The sequence below is a fragment of the Rhipicephalus sanguineus genome, chromosome 3 (assembly GCF_013339695.2).
Source record: "Rhipicephalus sanguineus isolate Rsan-2018 chromosome 3, BIME_Rsan_1.4, whole genome shotgun sequence".
NCBI classification, from domain to species: Eukaryota; Metazoa; Arthropoda; class Arachnida; order Ixodida; family Ixodidae; genus Rhipicephalus; species Rhipicephalus sanguineus.
The window spans coordinates 207,418,625-207,435,006 of record NC_051178.1 but is presented as its reverse complement, the minus strand read 5'-3'; the positions used below and the strand labels follow the sequence as shown (position 1 = coordinate 207,435,006).

Below are 16,382 nucleotides of genomic sequence, written 5' to 3'. Positions count from 1 at the left end.
GTAAGCGATTATGTGCAGTTTGTTGATGCGGCGGTTGATGACGATGAATAATTATGGTTGCGCCCTTTGTAATGGGTTGGAAGCTTTAAACAACCCACTAGTTACGTAATTCATATTATGTGACGCCCGGTCGTTATTTAACTGTCCCACCACGCTTTATAACACACTCTAACCGGAGAAACGTAGAGCGAGAGAGAGAGAGAGAGGATTGACTTTATTGAGACCCTGAGGAAATGGATCATGGGAGCCTTATGGGCTTCCTTGGCAACCAACAGAAGTGCACTTGCGAGGAACCCACTAGGCTATAAATCATTGTAATTTTTGAGAAGTAGGCACTGTGCCATTTTTCGTCATTCTAGAGACAGCCGTGGTACCTGCTAAACGCATGTAAGGCATTATGCGCACTTTTTTGATGCAGTGCCTGATGACGATGAAGAATTATGGCAGAGTCCTTTGTAATGGGTTGGAAGCATTCAACAACCTACTCGTTGCGCAATTCGCATTGTGTGACGCCTGGTTACAGAATTCGCGTTGTGCGACGCTTGGTGCTTATTCTACTCTTTTACCACCCTATATTGCATATGCTAATGTGGTTCCTTCCCAACATGAAGCCTGTATAGGACCTTTTTGCAAAGCAGTTTCAAGCACCTGCATGGCTCAGAGGTTGAATACTGGGCTCCCACGCAGAGGGCCCAGGTTGGAACCTCGTTCCATCCTGGAATTTTTTTCTTATTTAGTTTTTTTTCTTATTTCGAGTGATACTGGTTACGGACACCGGCGGCGGCGGCGGCGGCGGACAACTACGGCACCAAAAACGGCCGGTGAAATGATCTCATAACAGCTTTCGCTGTAACAAAAACAACAACAACAACAACAAACACTTGTTGCATGTGCAACGTATAGTTTTCGCGGCTTATACTGCGAGTTTCTCGATCTTATATTCACTAAGATTTACTGCAACAAAAGAGTCGCGACATCATTCCTATACAAAATTTCCTTGCTGATGCGGTTAATCTTTTTTTCTTTTTGCCTGACCTGCGGGTTTTAGCGACTTCAATATATGCGATTATTTTGTTCGAAAGAATAATTATTATACGCGTGGCTAAACTGCACTGACACAGCCTTTTTTTCCGACGTGCGCAGGTTGACCCGCACGCTTTCGACGCCCAAGCGCTGCTCCACATGCAACAAGATGGTGTACTTCACGGGCATCCGCTGCAAGCAGTGCGGGTGAGTATATCTGTCTGCTTGCGCTTAGCGCTTTTTGGATGCGATACACCTGCGCCAGTGGCGACAACGTTCGCATGGTTTTTTGAACTTCACGACCTTTGCGGCGCATGAAAGCGGCGCTACGGGACACGTCGTGGCGCATATTTTATTTAAGGCGAAAGCATAGATGCCTCATAAAACGCGAAAATTGACCGTCGGCGGCGTCCCGCGGCGTCGGCGTAAACACCAGTGATGCAAAACATCATCATCACGTTATGATATCACCATATGGCGTCATAATGACTTCACATATCACCAAAATTCGTGACATCATCATGACGTCACATAACGTGACGTCACGCGATCACTTCATCACATTACATAGTGGTCAAACGTGGGCCGATCACGGAGGCAGTGCAAAACCACGTTAGGTGCAGAGAGCTTTCGGAGGGGGGCGGGGGAGTATCAGTACATCGACTGAGAAGAATAAGAAGATGGTTTTCGTCTCGGAGTCGAAGCCTTAACCACTCGTACGCGCGTGACGTGCTCTCTCCCTACGCGCGCCCTGTCTCTATGGAGGGAGAGGGCGCGCAGCTACGTCCATAGGAACGCGACGCCGAGTCTACACGCCACGCGCTGACGCGCTGTAACGCGTACGTGTGGTTAGGGCTTTAGGCGAATGCGTAAGGGACCCTGCGAGTTTATGCGAACGCAGTACATGGCACACTTCTTTGGAAGGCAAGCTCGTGGGGGAAGGGCAAAGGACGAGTAGAGCGAAAGAAAAGGCACCGGAACAGCACGACATGTTCTGCACATTCGCTGAAAAAAGATTTCTCCTCAGTTTGACCCGTAAGCGTGTTCGCGTGCGTGTTTAGAACCAAAATGACCAGCTGCTGTTATGAGAACGACCGTCGGGTTTGTTTTGAACTAGCGTATGTAGGTCGTTATTATTTATTGCCCTGATGGATGACATTTAATGAGATTGAGAAGTCGGACGCACGAGTCGGCCCAAAAATAAAAGGATGAATTAGCGAGCATCGGGCATCGCGTTGCCTCTGACCTTTTGCTCCTGTTCTGTCACAGCTGTGAAGAACGCGCGCCCCCCTCCCCGTTATCCCTCACGCTTCGTTGTTAACACAGCCCCTGCTTGTGGACAATGTACGCACGCGAAACAGATATGCCAAAACACAAGATTCGTGGGACAGAAGAAAATATGATCTCGTTCATCCAAGTGACGCGAGAGATAGAAGAGAGCTGAAACCTGGCTGGTAGATTGGGTGGCGGTCCCAAGGCCTCCGTGCTGTTACAAATTACAATGTCAGTTGTATTTAAGATTAAAATGTTCCCTTCAAATCTAATGTCGCACGAGTGTTCGTAATCAAGGAAAACAACTGTGGCGTTATATTAGCAAGAAAGGAGATACTTTTTTTTGTTATTGAGAATTCATGGGATTTGTATAGCAGCGCAAGCACGTCACATGCACATCTGTGATACTATTTGCGGGGGAGACGCTGTCAAAGCAGTGGGGTAAGCGCAATGGTGCGCTCTGCATCGCCTTGGATAGAGCCAAAACACCAAGGCAGCAAAGTGAACTTGGAAGGGTAGCAGGAAATTTTAACGAGGGAATGTATTCTGCTGTCCATTAGAACGATATGTAACTTTATGCTATCACTCAAAGAAAAAGTTTACGCTCTCTGTAGATTATGTTGTCCCCTCAAAAATAATCGAGATCTATCATGCATGCTTTCCATTTCGCTCACTCCCAGAACGTTTGGGTCACCGTCAAGCGAGAATAGCAATAGGTATATAGAAGAGGACGAATAGAGCCATTTCACGTGCGAGGACGAACTTCCAGAATAAATTTAGATTCAAAAAATTTTTAAATTCTCACAAAATTAACTTGTAAAAAAACCTTTTTGTTACACAAAATAGGAAATTATTCTCATTACTAGCTTTTAAATAATTTTTCTAAGCTACCCGATACTTGGCCAATCCCCCTGAGTGGGTGTGAACCAGCAGTACAGGATCTACATCTACATCTACATATAAATAGGTGAACAAGGGACGGGAGCCCTCTTTCTTCTTTGCAAACTCAAGATGACCACCTTTTACAGAGAAGCTTCATTTGGCTAAGGATCCGTACGGTATTTTTGTGTGCGTCAACAAAACCGTATGTGCCACACAAATCGGGCAAACCCCACCACTAACCACCGGTCCACTAAAAATGAAGACGGGAACACAGGGTCGGCAAAGAGCAATTAAGATCGTGCATGAAACGCCCAGCGTATGCGGCAAGTATACGACACATTTCGCTAAGGGGAGAATGCGGCAAAAAGACGCAAGCGCTGCTATTATGGAAGACTTTAAAAGAGCATGCGCAGAAACAAAAAATGACAGTCCGCACAGACATTTCGGATTTAGTTGCAGGGTGTGTAATCGGCTATGGCTCGAAATTCTGTGTCACCTATGTATCGTGTGCTAAACAGCTTTGCTGATCATCCACCTTCAAAGAGTAGAATGGCCCACATCTTTTTTGATAACCACACATTTCGTGGTCAATCCCCAACAGTGGGTGTGAGCGTCGTTTAAGGCCAGTAACAGCAACAATAAATCTACCGGGGATTGCACGCGCAGGTGTAAGTGATGTGTCGATTTTTGCACTTAGTGTTGATTAGAATGACCCATGGATTTCGAGGAAAAGCAACGTACTGCCCGATGACCTCCGTAACTTGTTTGTCGACGAAGTGCAGTCAAGGTGTACAGGAGAAGGAAGGAACAAGCGGAAAGACAGGGAGGTTAGCCACAAGGTGTACAGGCTTGCAAATGCATCAATGATATTGCGTTTTCTCTAGTGCGTGAATAGCAATTGGTCATAAATTTACGAAACAGCTGCCTGTAAACGCAGTAACCTTTCGAAGACCAGCGTCAGAGCAGAGGTTATCGAAGCTCCAGTACGCATTTCGTAAAAGGCTAAAGTGTGCTCATTACACTGAGGCTGTCAGTTTGGCAAAAAGGTTAAGCCACCAACAACAAGAAGCAAAGTTACGTCTCTCCTCCGGCTGTGATCGAGTCTGTGAACGAGGCGCATCCCATAATTGTTGGCTCCAATCAGGGTTTCCGACGTCACCGGTGATTGAATGCGCTCAGTGCCGCAAGCGACGGAAAGAGTATAAATGAGGTCTCGACGGAAAAGTCAAACGAACGAAAAAGCCACGGACTTTTCATGCTAACATACATCATTAAGCCTGCTTTTGTCTAAATTGAGAAACGGGCACGGAATCAGAACGGTAGTGTCGACAAACAAAGGGATCGTCTTTTAGGAAGCGATAAAAGGGGAGAACCATTGGGAGAACAACGCGAGGCGTCTACAGGCTTCTGCGAGGGGGGCCCCACTGCGCCGAACAGCTGCTGGCGCCGAGCGCGTTCGTCGTTGCCGACAGCGCGTCCCCGGCCCAAGCTGCTGGGCCTGGCTGGGCGTCGGTGGGGCGCCGTCGAGGCGAGGGCAACGGGCTCGTTCCTCGTTCAGTGGGCTTCGGTTCGCGCGTCCCTTCGGTAGCCTGAGCGCGAGCAGCTGCGGCTTCGGCGGCGGCGGCACGACGGCTGACCATGGCTCCTTGCAGGGCGCTGTCGCACGAATCGTGCGCCAACCACAGCCCCCACTGGTGCTCCCCGGCCACCGTTGTCGACCTGGGACGCCGCAGCGGCGCGGGAAACCACCACACACTGGATGCAGGTGAGCGTGCAATCGATCTACTCGACTGGTCAGTGTGGTACGTGTATACACTGACTGCATGCATAAGGCCAGACATCAAGTGTCTTTCATGCGACGACCTGTGAGCCTACTACCATAAGCTCTACGTGCCAATATTTGGCACATGACTCCTCACGAAGGTATCTAAAAACAAAGTAAATGAAATCAGAAAAAGACGTGAAACCTGCGATTATCTTATTTGGAGGTCAAGCCTGCGTGGAAAGCTCTGCATGCGTTTCCAAAATAAATCTTTTTTTCTTTCTTCGACGGCATATCCTTGTCCACATTCGAGAAAGGAGTGACTGTTCGATGGTGACGTCATTTCTGTTTGCAATGAGTGCTGAAGAGTGTCTTTAGATCGCAAACAGTCGGTTCAAACCCGCACTAAAACGCTGTCTCGCACGCGCAGCCGAAGACCGCTGCGGAGAACAGGAGTGGCGCTTCTCGAGCGTGGGCCACGAGGTGCTCACCGTGAGCCCGCTGATGGATCAGCCTTTCCTGTTCAGCAGTGGCGACCACGGCACTTTGGCGTCGGCTAGTCAGCTGCAGCCGGCTCTGCCGTCGGCGGCGCCGCCACCACCCCGCTCTCCGACGCTGGCCGTGACGGGGCTGCTGAAGGTGGTCCACTGGCTCTCCCAGAGGCGCAAATCTGCGCGCCCTGACGCCGGCAAGCAGCACGGCCGCTCGCGGCTGGCCGACGAGCGGCTGGCGCGCAAGAAGCTCAAGGTGCTGAGCTCACACCAGCCGGCCGCGGCCACGCCGCCTTGCACGTGCCACACGCGCAAGGCATCGTTCGCTGCCGGCATCCTGTCGCCCAACGGCAGCCTCTCGTCGAGCGGCTACATCTCGTCGTCGGCCTCGTCGGCCGTGCAGACGCCGTCAGACACCGAGCTCGACTGCCGCGGCGCCCGGGCGCACGAACCCTGCCGGCTGCATCCGACGCGCGGTGCCGGCCTGGTGCGCCAGAACGCGGTGATCAGCGAGCACGGCCGCTCGGGTCGCCAGTGGCTGGCCAACAAGGCGCGTACGCTCAGCCTCGAGACCAAGGCCAACGACGTGGAAAAGCTGTGCGCTACGTGGCCTCCTCTGGGAAGGTCAGCTGGAAATCCAGCAGGTGAGCTCCACACGGAAGTTTGGCACTGGCCCTGCTGCATGCACACTGTGCCTGAACATCAATCATGCCGTGGTGGCTTTTAAAAGGAGTATCGGGTCGGCACACTTTAAATGATACCCAGTCGGAGCCTACGTAAGAACCAGACTTTGGTTCGTACAAATGCCGCCAACTACTTCGATGTATTTTTCTTCGTGCAAGGGAGACAATGGTACCTGATTTTAATGGCTCTTCATTTCAGCGGTCATCCTTGAAGGTGTGTACATTACAGGAAAATGATTTGGCTAAATGGTTCTGTATTAGACTGAATGTGGAAATTATTGAGATTTAATGGTATATCCTGGAACATCCTTATGCCAGAAATTTATGTACAGAATAGAATAACATAAGTGATGCCTGATGGCTTTTAGAGTAAAATAAGTTGTAAGTTCAGAACTGTCGTACCAAATAATTTCATAGGCTACTTACGTTATGTTATCAACTCGCAGTGCCTTTATAAATGCAAACATGTCAAACTCATCATGAAAGAATGTAAGGGCACAAACACGGACACAAGAAAAGAGAACCAGACAACACAAATGCTGACTATCAACTGAAAATTTTGCACTGTGGCAGCAAAGAAAGTAGACGCTAAACTTATCTGAGCATGCTGAGGAATGTAGTGCCACAAGTCAATCATCCACACTAACTATGCGGGTCTACGCAAGAGATAACTGTTCAAGCATCTCATTTCTTCATGCAGTGTAATTGAGAGCTGGCTTGAACATTCAATTCCACTAAAATTAATGTGCCTAGCCTTAATAATAAGACACATTTCAACATCATATTTACTTCCTACTTTCTTTATCTTGTATGATAAGGAGTGGATGTAGGGAGCACCTATCGCTCTCATCTTGTCCTTATTGCTCTCCCTCCCAGACCGTCTAAGACCCTTTACAACATCTGGTTCTCTTCTCTTGTGTCAGTGTTTGCACATGCTACTTTCTTTCATGCTGAGTCCCTGCCAACTAGCTCAACTTCGTCATTTTATGAACTTAAATTAAAGGCTCCACAACTGTATAATGAGTGTGGGGCAACAGTCAAGCTCCTTTTGCCTGCAAAAGCTGTGTTAATATTTTGAAACCAAGTTAATATTTACCTTATTAAAGAGGGCTAGTGTCCCCTACAATGTCCGAAAATGTTAATATGATCCCCCTCCATTTCTGGACCCTCTTTAGCCAACTTTGCAAATGTACAGTTTGTCTACAGTGCTTCCTCCTCGCCAGATGGTATTTCATCAACCCCTTGACTAAACTGTCCTGTTTATTCCTTGCACAGAGAACTTTCTTGAAGAACCCGAGTCTGGCATTGAAGAGAGTGAGCAGGAAGACAAATCAAAGTGAGTTTTAGGAATCCATTGTTAGCTGGGAAACATGGCTACACAACTTGCTTACACATGCTGCCTTCACTTATTTTTCTAGAAACCAAAGCACCAACATCAAGGACACGTTAGGTGAATGGTGTGTGCCGTACAAGGATGTGGAGTTCAAGGAAAGACTACGACAAGGCAGGGATACGGATGTCTACAGGTATGATATTTCTGGCTGTGTTTATAATGAGTTGCAAGAATTCTAAGCTTGGTGAAAGAAGTTGTTTCTACCTTTCATACAGTTACTGTTAGAAACAAACTTGCTGTATGTGTATAAATATAGATAATTGCAGTTTACATGAATGAGTACATACTGTTTGCATCTTATACAATATTACAATATTTATAACAATACAAATATTCTTTGTGTGCTGTATGTGCATTGGTGCCTGCAGCCAATGTTTTGCTGCAAATAAGTGCTGGTAGTTGCTTCTAGTTGGCAATGAGCATAGCTGATAAGGCAAGCTGTAAAGTTAAGATAACCACAATCGGGAATCATTACAGGGGACGATGGCATGGTGAAGTCCTCATCTATACCTTTCGACACACCAAAGAGCAAGATGTGACGAGATTTTGGGATGAAGTTGGCAAACTCAGCATGATCCGTCACGAAAACATTGCCCTTTTCATGGGTGCATGTGCAGAACCTCCACAGTATGCCATCATCACCAGGTAAGAGATGTGTTTTTGACACTCTGCAGACATGGACCGTTAAGCTGCCTTCATCACAGCCGCTGAGATGTAATCTTTACAAATATTTACAGCATGAAGAAAGGCCCATCATTGTTTGAACACATCCACATCAAGAAGCACCACCTCTCATTCCACACCAAGGTCAATATTGCAAGACAGATTGTGCAGGTAAACAGACTAACATATAACATTCTTCTGTTTTATTGTCTACAAGACAGTTTGGACTCTCGTAAATCAATGGTTGTGGCATGCAATGAAATGGCAGTTTGCGACATGCCAGTATTGTAGAATTCACTGCTGTTGCTCAGTGGCCGTAGTGTTGTGCTGCTGCACATGAGAATACCAATTGGATACCTGAGGGGCAAAGGGAATGTGAGAATGCTGATGTGCTTTTATTCAGGCACACAGTGAAGAGCACAGGCTGGTTGAAATAAATTCAACATTATGTGAAAAGGTGTTTCAACAAAATTTAGTGCCTCGCTTCCCTTGGTTCATCTTGCACATGTCTGAGCCAGATAAAAAGAACAGAGCAGCAGCATGCTTACATCTTGGAAAAGATCGGTACTTCACTGTTCAAGTCATTAACAGCACTGTGGTTTAGCCAGTCGACAATCTTGGGTTAAAAAGTGACTGGGATTTGAACTTGTGAGCTCGTGCTTACCAGCAAAACACCGTAGCCGTTGAGCAACCATGGTGCATAGCGTGAAACATCTGTTATCATTGCTGTCCTTAAGGTGATGGAGAAGTTGTGGCACGAATTTCCGACATGACAAGTGTCTCAGCCTGTGTTTTTTATTGTCCTTGCAGGGCATGGGCTATTTGCACGCCAAAGGCATTGTGCACAAGAGCCTCACCTCCAAGAATGTTGTACTGGAGAGTAGAGTCAAGCTGTGCCTCATGGATCAAGGTCTTGCGGAGAGGGTACATGACCCGTCTGATCGTGGCTGCCTTGCACGGGGTCATCTCACCTACCTGGCTCCCGAATTGATGCGCCAACTGAAAGTGGAGCCACCAAATGTCTTCTCAGACTGTGAACCATCGCAAGAGTCGGACCTTTATGCCTTTGGGTGAGCCAGTACTTGTAGCTCAAGCAAACATTTTGATTTCAGCCAGTTGTGCTAGGCAAGGATTGAAACCTCAGAAAACAAACCCGACTGTTATTTCTAGTCGTGCTATCCTTACTTGTTCTTTCTGTGATCTTACTAAAGCACAAGTAAAATATGAGCTCAGTTTTGCAATTTGCCAACAAAATGTTGAATACTCACAAGGTTTGCTGCTAATAACTTGCCCATCTTTTCTTCCTTTTACTTACTATAATTAAATGCTATGTTGCTGGAAGGCTATTACTGAGCTTTATGTACAGTTGAAACATACTTTGTGCAGTTTTCATTTTCTAGACACTTTTCTTTTTGTCCAAGTGTGCCACAAGTATACAATAATTATAAATCTGCTGAGCTTGCATGGAGAATGCTTTTAATGGGGAACTGACAAGATTAATAAAATAAAAATATATAACTAAGGTGCACTTCTTGTACACTTGCTTTGTGCTAGGGAAATGCATTTTGTGTGACACTGTAATAGCTCTGTGGTTCTTGAATTTCTGTATGATGCATTTCTTGTTTGTTTCTCAGGAAATTTTAGATCTTTAGCAGACTGTGGTACTGCACGGCAAGGTATTAAGATGTGTTCTACCTGCTCTTTCAGGACGATCTTGTATGAACTGATTGCTGAAGCCTTCCCATTTAACTTTCAACACCCACACTCAGTCATTTGGCAGATTGCATCTGGGCAGCAGCAGCCACTCAACCATCTTCAGTGCACTGGGAGCTTCAAGGTAAACGTATGTCCTTTTGCACTGCCATGGATAGTCGTTTTGCTTTTTTCTGGTGTTCATTTTTCACTTGGTTATCATTTGCTCAGCAAGAGGTCCACCTACATAGCCTGAAAGAAATTTCAACGTTGTCACCGACCTTATAACAAAGGAGGCATGTCCAATGAAACTGTGTGGGTGTTGAGAAAAATGTGCATTCTTCAAACAGTGCGAGTGAAACCGTTTGCTATGAAGTGCAGAGGGAGGTGTACAGACAGTGGGACACACTTGATTTGCGAGAGTAGTAAAAAAAATAGATGGCTGGCTCACTTGTGTCAAAAATTCAGTCTTGCCTGTTTTTCTGGGCACATTTTATACTTGAAAAAGAAAGGACTATAAATAATGGTTCTATCAGTGTTTACTTCTTCATTGTCACTACAGCGCAGCAGAATTAACATGCCATTTGGTGAAATATAACACAAGCTGGTTCTTATGTCTTGGTAACATCATGCCTTCCATTAACATCATCATGCCATGCATGGCATTTCATTTGTTTACCTTTATAGGCCTTTTTTTTATTGTTTGCCCTTCCACATAACGAGCATAATCTGCAATGTAATTAAAGTAACTCTGGCATGTATAGGTATTTTTATACTGTTAACATAACATAGAACACATCAGTTATCTCAAAATGAACTGATATGGCTCTGCATTCACAGCTTTTGCAATAATTGTTGTGATTCTGTAGTAAGCCATTACTTCACTGAGAACTTGAACTTTAGATTCTAAAAGCACGAGGAGAAGCACTGTTGCCTGTGTATTAGGATGCTTGCACCAAGGTCATGTCCTCATGAGAAGTGTCTATTTTTCCCCAGACACTGATCCATGAATGCTGGTTCAAGGCACCTGAAGCTCGTCCCTCTTTTGTCATGATTGGGCGGCAGCTCCAGGAAAATGTAAGCATGCCGCTACAGTGAGCTCTATGTTAATGAACCTTGCTGCTTTATGTTCCAAGATATGGGCATTGGCACAGGTGCTGTGTTTCACTACAAATACCACATGCTTTTATGCACTATTGTGCCGGTCGTGTGTTAGGGTCCACACAACTGGACTCAGGAGCTGGCTGCAGTTTTGTAAAGGAAGCCTGCATGTGCATAAGCCGCTATCAGCAAGTGGCCTGTGACTTTAATTTGCTCCTTTTATTGAGACATTTGCAGTCTCTCCACTTGTGTAAGCATGAAAATGCTGCACATTATGCCATGGCTTAGAAAGGCCATTGTAACTGTGTAGTGAAGTGGAATGCAGGACATTGACAGAAGAAGAGGAAAAAAAAGCACCTCAGATCCCACGCGTTGTGGGAATCGGTTTCGTGCGAAGCATTCAGCGAGTACTTCTATGCTGTATTTTATGGCTTTGAGCCAAGCGTTACGAGGTGGATCGACGTGTTTTTGTATGTGTAGTACTAGCTCTATGCACACTGTGGGCTTACCAGGCACGTCGACAACACTGGTGTTTATATAGGGTAACTTATGCTGCAACGTAACGTCAGCCCTCACGTTAGAGTACATGCGTCAGTATTATAGAAACTAAGTGCACTTTATGGTGCAATCATGTGAATGTCATATGTAACTTTTATTGATGTATTCCTTTGGGGTCGAGCAATGCTTCAATATAGCTTGCTGAATCCTAGGAATACAAATGTAATGTTTATTAGACTGCTATAAAAGCGGAGCCAATACTGGATATCTGATATGATGCCTGTATCGTAGGAGTACATATGTAGTATTTATTGCTTTCTTGTAAAATTAGATAGCCAGCACCACAACCACAATTGACGTTGCATCGACATTATGCCTGCATAGGCTGTTTTTCCAAACCAATTTATAGACCTGGCGTGGCTCTGTGGCACAATACCTGATTTCCACGCAGAATGCTTGGGTTCGATTCCTGCTGGGATTCTAATTTTTCTTCTTTCTGATTGTCGGGTCAACGCTGCCAGTGTCGGTGTTTCTTCATGCTCTCGCATTTAATTTACCAATGTCTGTTCTTGTCATTTGTGGGCAGATATGAACTGTCAATCACCTGTGGCGCATACACGTACACCGTGGCCCATGGTAAATGGGTATGTGCCACACGTGTCTGGAGGAAAGGGTTTGACGAGGTACGCGACAGGATTTTCACGTTATTCTTGTCATGACCCGACAGTCATATTCGTCCAGTCCTCTTATCCTCCCATGCCACTCTTGGTCTACACCAAGTTAAGGAGGCGATCATGAGAACACCCAGACGTAGGCGGCTAGATAGATAGATAGATAAAAATATAGATAGAAATGCTCAAAGTGCCAAAGGTTCGCTAAGAAATGCTTCGCATTTGAAACACTGGGATGCATGTTGTCTTGCATGCTTTCTGCTTGCTTCATTTCATAAGGTAAAAGTTGCAATGATCACTTACCAACTAGTAGTCCCCTCTGCAGTTCTTACTTGCTACGACGCTGCTTATGTGAAAGTAAATGCAAAGCCACCAGTGCAAATGTATGGTCATTACTGTGATGCCACGACCCTTTTCTACAGCTTGTAAAATTGCAAGTTTTGCTGCAATATTATGAGGGGCACAGTTTTTCAGAGCAGGATCTGTTTTTACTAAAACATTCACTGTTTGTTGCTTGCAGGTGACTCTCCACCGAAAGCACAGTTCCTCTGAGCCGGACCGCTTGCACCATTCTGGTCTTGGCATTGGCCGACAGCCACTGTGTTCCTAACTGACTCATGTCTGCACTCGCGTCGCCTGATTATTCTCCCACTTCAAGGACAGCAACACATTATCCAATACTCTGTGGCAGTGCTTTACACCATCCTCGCAATAATTGTGTGGACAGGCTGTCTTCTCTGCAAGTGGTGGAGGACTAAGTAATGGCACACCCAAGTGATAAAAACAAACTATTCTGTGCCCAAGCTATGAACAAACAGGCTTGAGCTGCGACCAGCTACAGTCTGCATTCTTCTAGGAGATCTCAACTTTCACATGGCAGCTGGCTGCAATCCAGTACAGTAGCGAACAACATTCCAATGCACATGCATGAAATTATTCATTCTTTTTTCTTTTGTGCTTGTTTTGTTTCTGCAGATATCTAGTGTGAAGTACCTGAAATGATGCAGCGTGGTCAACTATGCTTGTTGAGGAATGTGGGCTCTTCCGGCAACGAACATTTATAGTGGACTGCCGACTTCAATGGGCAGCTATATATCTTTGTGGGAGCCAAAATGTACCACTGCAACATAGCAGTTTGCAGGAAAAAAAGGTCGTATGCTAATGTGTAGACTCTGTTGTATACATTTCATGTATTTTGCTAAATGTTAACTGCTTTGAGCTCTTTGGTATAAAGTGAATAGAATCATATTCTGCAAAGCAGTTAGTAGCCCAAGGCTGTACACATCTGTCGGAATGCAAAGCTTGCTGGCACGCCACTCCATAAGGACCTTAAAATGTCAGACTACAATGATTGGGCATTAAGCCGCTGGTGGTGCAAACACCATGCCTTTGTAATTCATCTAGAACCCAAGCAGGCTTTAAACCTACACTCATACCTTGAGTTGCAAAGCACTCTTTTGAGACCAGAAGAATGTCACATTTAAGAAACCTTTTTTTATTTTTACAGCTATGCTTTAAATTATAATACTCAACTGATCTGTTATGACAAACCTTTACGGCTTGTTTGGTGTTGCTTTCTAAAAACTTGGCTGTAACGTGCATTGTTGCATAGCTGCAAATATTGATTTTGGAAAGTGCTGTTTCGAGACTCGAGCACAGCGACATTTACCGAGCTCAATCTTTTCTTTTTTTTTTTTTTTGCAACTATGTTTAAACTCAACTGTGCTATTGTGACAAATTTTAAAGACCCACTTGGCATTGCTTTTCAAAAACTTTGCTGTGCAAGATGCAGTCACATAGGTGTTGACTTCATATGGTGGAGTCTAACAAAGAAAACAGGCCTCTTGTTCCCTGCTTTCGTTCATAGCTGTAACTATTGATTAATCCTGAACTTGCACTGTGTGGGGTTGGTGTAGCCAGCAAGGTTAGTTCAGCAGTGAATGTTTGAAAACATTTTTCAGTACTCTCTGTCTAGTCAGTAAGGTGTACGATGTGACCACTGCATCTCCATGCCCTCCCGGACATGTGTGAGGAGAAAGGAGGTCATCAGCGTAACGGCTGTTTTAAGCTGTTTTCACTTGCCTTATAAGCGGAGCAATCCAAAGAACAGCATGTACATAGTGTTCAGTGTTAATGTGTCTCTATTGGAGAGCTGAAGTCATCAAAGCCAAAGAAAAGTCACAGTTTGGTCCACTGCTATTGAACTCTGTTTGGTGCATTTGTTGTGAACTGTCACCCAGTAGCAGTGCAGTGCAAGCTACCACTAGAGCTGGTATTTGATAATGGTTCAGCTTTATTGTTTGCAGACTATTATGACCTCCAGTGATAACAATATGACAAATATTGATCTAGTACTGTGTTGTGATATCGCAACAGCGCAGAAAAACTACATAGTTGGAAGTATAGGAATTGGCATGAAGCCTCCAAATGTGCACTGCAGTGGCCATGGACCAAACAGTGACGTGTAACTTTAACTTTAAATAATGTGTTCCCTGTATACCAATGCACCATTTCGCACTCAGGGTGTTAAATGTTTTCCATTTGTCTTGAAAACAACAGCAACTTGCAGACTTCATCATCTACGTCATGAATGGCTTCTCATCGTTACTGTTAAATTACTATGTGCCAATGTAAAGTTGTCAGTCATCAGTCCAATATGTTTTTGTTAAGCTGTGCACTTGCCCTGTGCTTTTATTACTTGTAGTGTTTTCACTTCTTTGTTACATGTTTTGTGATGTCTGAGACAAGGAGCAGTTAGTCTTGGGGGTCTCAGAAAAGCTCCTCTTTTGCTTTAAAGTAATTAGCACATTGTTCATGAGCTGGTAGACACCTGTAATGATAATACTACTACTGCTTGTTTCAAACGATGTCAGGTATACTACCATGAAACTTGAATATTGTCAAGAACAAGATTGTTGTGTATTGTAAACTGGCGAGTGCTCTTTTGTACAGACATGAACCCTATGCTGGTTCACAAAAGAAAACAATCTCTTGGGTATTTTGTGGCCCACTTAAAGTATAGTATTCAGAATTAAACCAGTGGATGCGTTGGTTCAACATCAGGCCCAGTAGTCTAAGCACAGTTCAGATGTACAGAAATATTCCAAATCGGGCAAAACTCAGCGTATTACATGAAGGGGAGAATGCTGCAATGACTTTTATTTCACCTAGGGTATCTTGTAGTACAAGGAGGCAATTTCCTGCAGCATTGCATTTTCTTTACAATATGAAATGGTCAAAGGACAAGCCCTTTAAATGCAGCCTGAGATGCACTTAAGAGAATATTAGTCGCTACCTTTAATGCATAACAAAGGAAGCTTCATGTTTAGGCTGACTGCAGGACCAATCTATGTCGTGAGCATAAATCTGACAGCAAATATGACAATATTCTTGCTGGCTGTACATGGTGAGAAAAACGCTAGTCAAAAAATTGCTTCTGCTTCAGACAGCAATACATTTGATTCACCAGACATGTGCACTGCAAAGTACAGCTGCATTGAAATAACAGTTGAACTTAAGGGTGGAGAGGAAGCTGGCATCCCCAAAGTTCTGGTGAAGCATCTAAAGAGCATTTGCATGCCCACTGTTATCCTGATGAATGCAAGATGTGCATTGTCAATCTTCCCTGTGAATAGAGCTGTGCATATTTTACTATCGATGCCATAACAGATAAGCAAGTCCTAGCTTTTATAAGTTTGAATGTTCCCAGTGTTTTACTGTAAATAAAGTTGTGCTTCACACTGTCATTAATGTGCCACTTTGAACTCCATGGTTTTATGCTTGCCACTGCACTGCATTTGCGATTTGAAAAAAGGTAAGATTCTTTTCGTTCTGCGCTGCTAAATAAAATGTCTGAAATTTCTTTTTAAATTCTGGGTTGTTAAAAAAAGAAGAAAAAAATTATTAGCACTAAATGTGCACTCTTCTCACTGGACAAGTCAGCTACGGTAGAGACATGAAACAAAATTGGAGGACAAAAACTATGTAAGCAATGATGATAAATGGTGTATTTAGTGATGTCTATGAAGTGTTAAGCAATTATGAATTTCGGGGGACTACATGCACAAAACAAAAATCTCGAAATTTTGTAAATTTCAAGAACTTTTTGTTGAAAATTGATGGCCTAAATCAAAGATCCCTTTTCGAAAGGCACTAAATTCAAAATGTTTCTTTTAAATGGTACAACCTTTTCAAACCAAATAATGGCTTTTTCCATTCCTATGTATTCAGAAAGAAGATCCCAATCTAAGT

At 44.6% G+C, this 16,382-nt stretch overlaps 1 protein-coding gene across 2 annotated transcripts in view; it reads left to right on the top strand.

The window, feature by feature from the left end:
* LOC119388169 (kinase suppressor of Ras 1) overlaps positions 1-15,877 on the top strand; it is a 28,787-nt gene extending 12,910 nt beyond the window's left edge. For both annotated transcript variants that reach the window (XM_049413851.1, XM_037655825.2), the window contains exons 2-12: positions 1,144-1,230; positions 4,830-4,942; positions 5,370-6,074; positions 7,389-7,449; positions 7,532-7,639; positions 7,984-8,151; positions 8,244-8,340; positions 8,980-9,239; positions 9,877-10,006; positions 10,858-10,938; positions 12,652-15,877. In XM_049413851.1, the coding sequence (XP_049269808.1) occupies positions 1,144-1,230; positions 4,830-4,942; positions 5,370-6,074; positions 7,389-7,449; positions 7,532-7,639; positions 7,984-8,151; positions 8,244-8,340; positions 8,980-9,239; positions 9,877-10,006; positions 10,858-10,938; positions 12,652-12,741 (1,900 nt within the window). In that variant the 3' untranslated portion in view covers positions 12,742-15,877. The remainder of the gene's footprint in view (positions 1-1,143; positions 1,231-4,829; positions 4,943-5,369; positions 6,075-7,388; positions 7,450-7,531; positions 7,640-7,983; positions 8,152-8,243; positions 8,341-8,979; positions 9,240-9,876; positions 10,007-10,857; positions 10,939-12,651) is intronic.
* Positions 15,878-16,382: the final 505 nt, after the last annotated feature.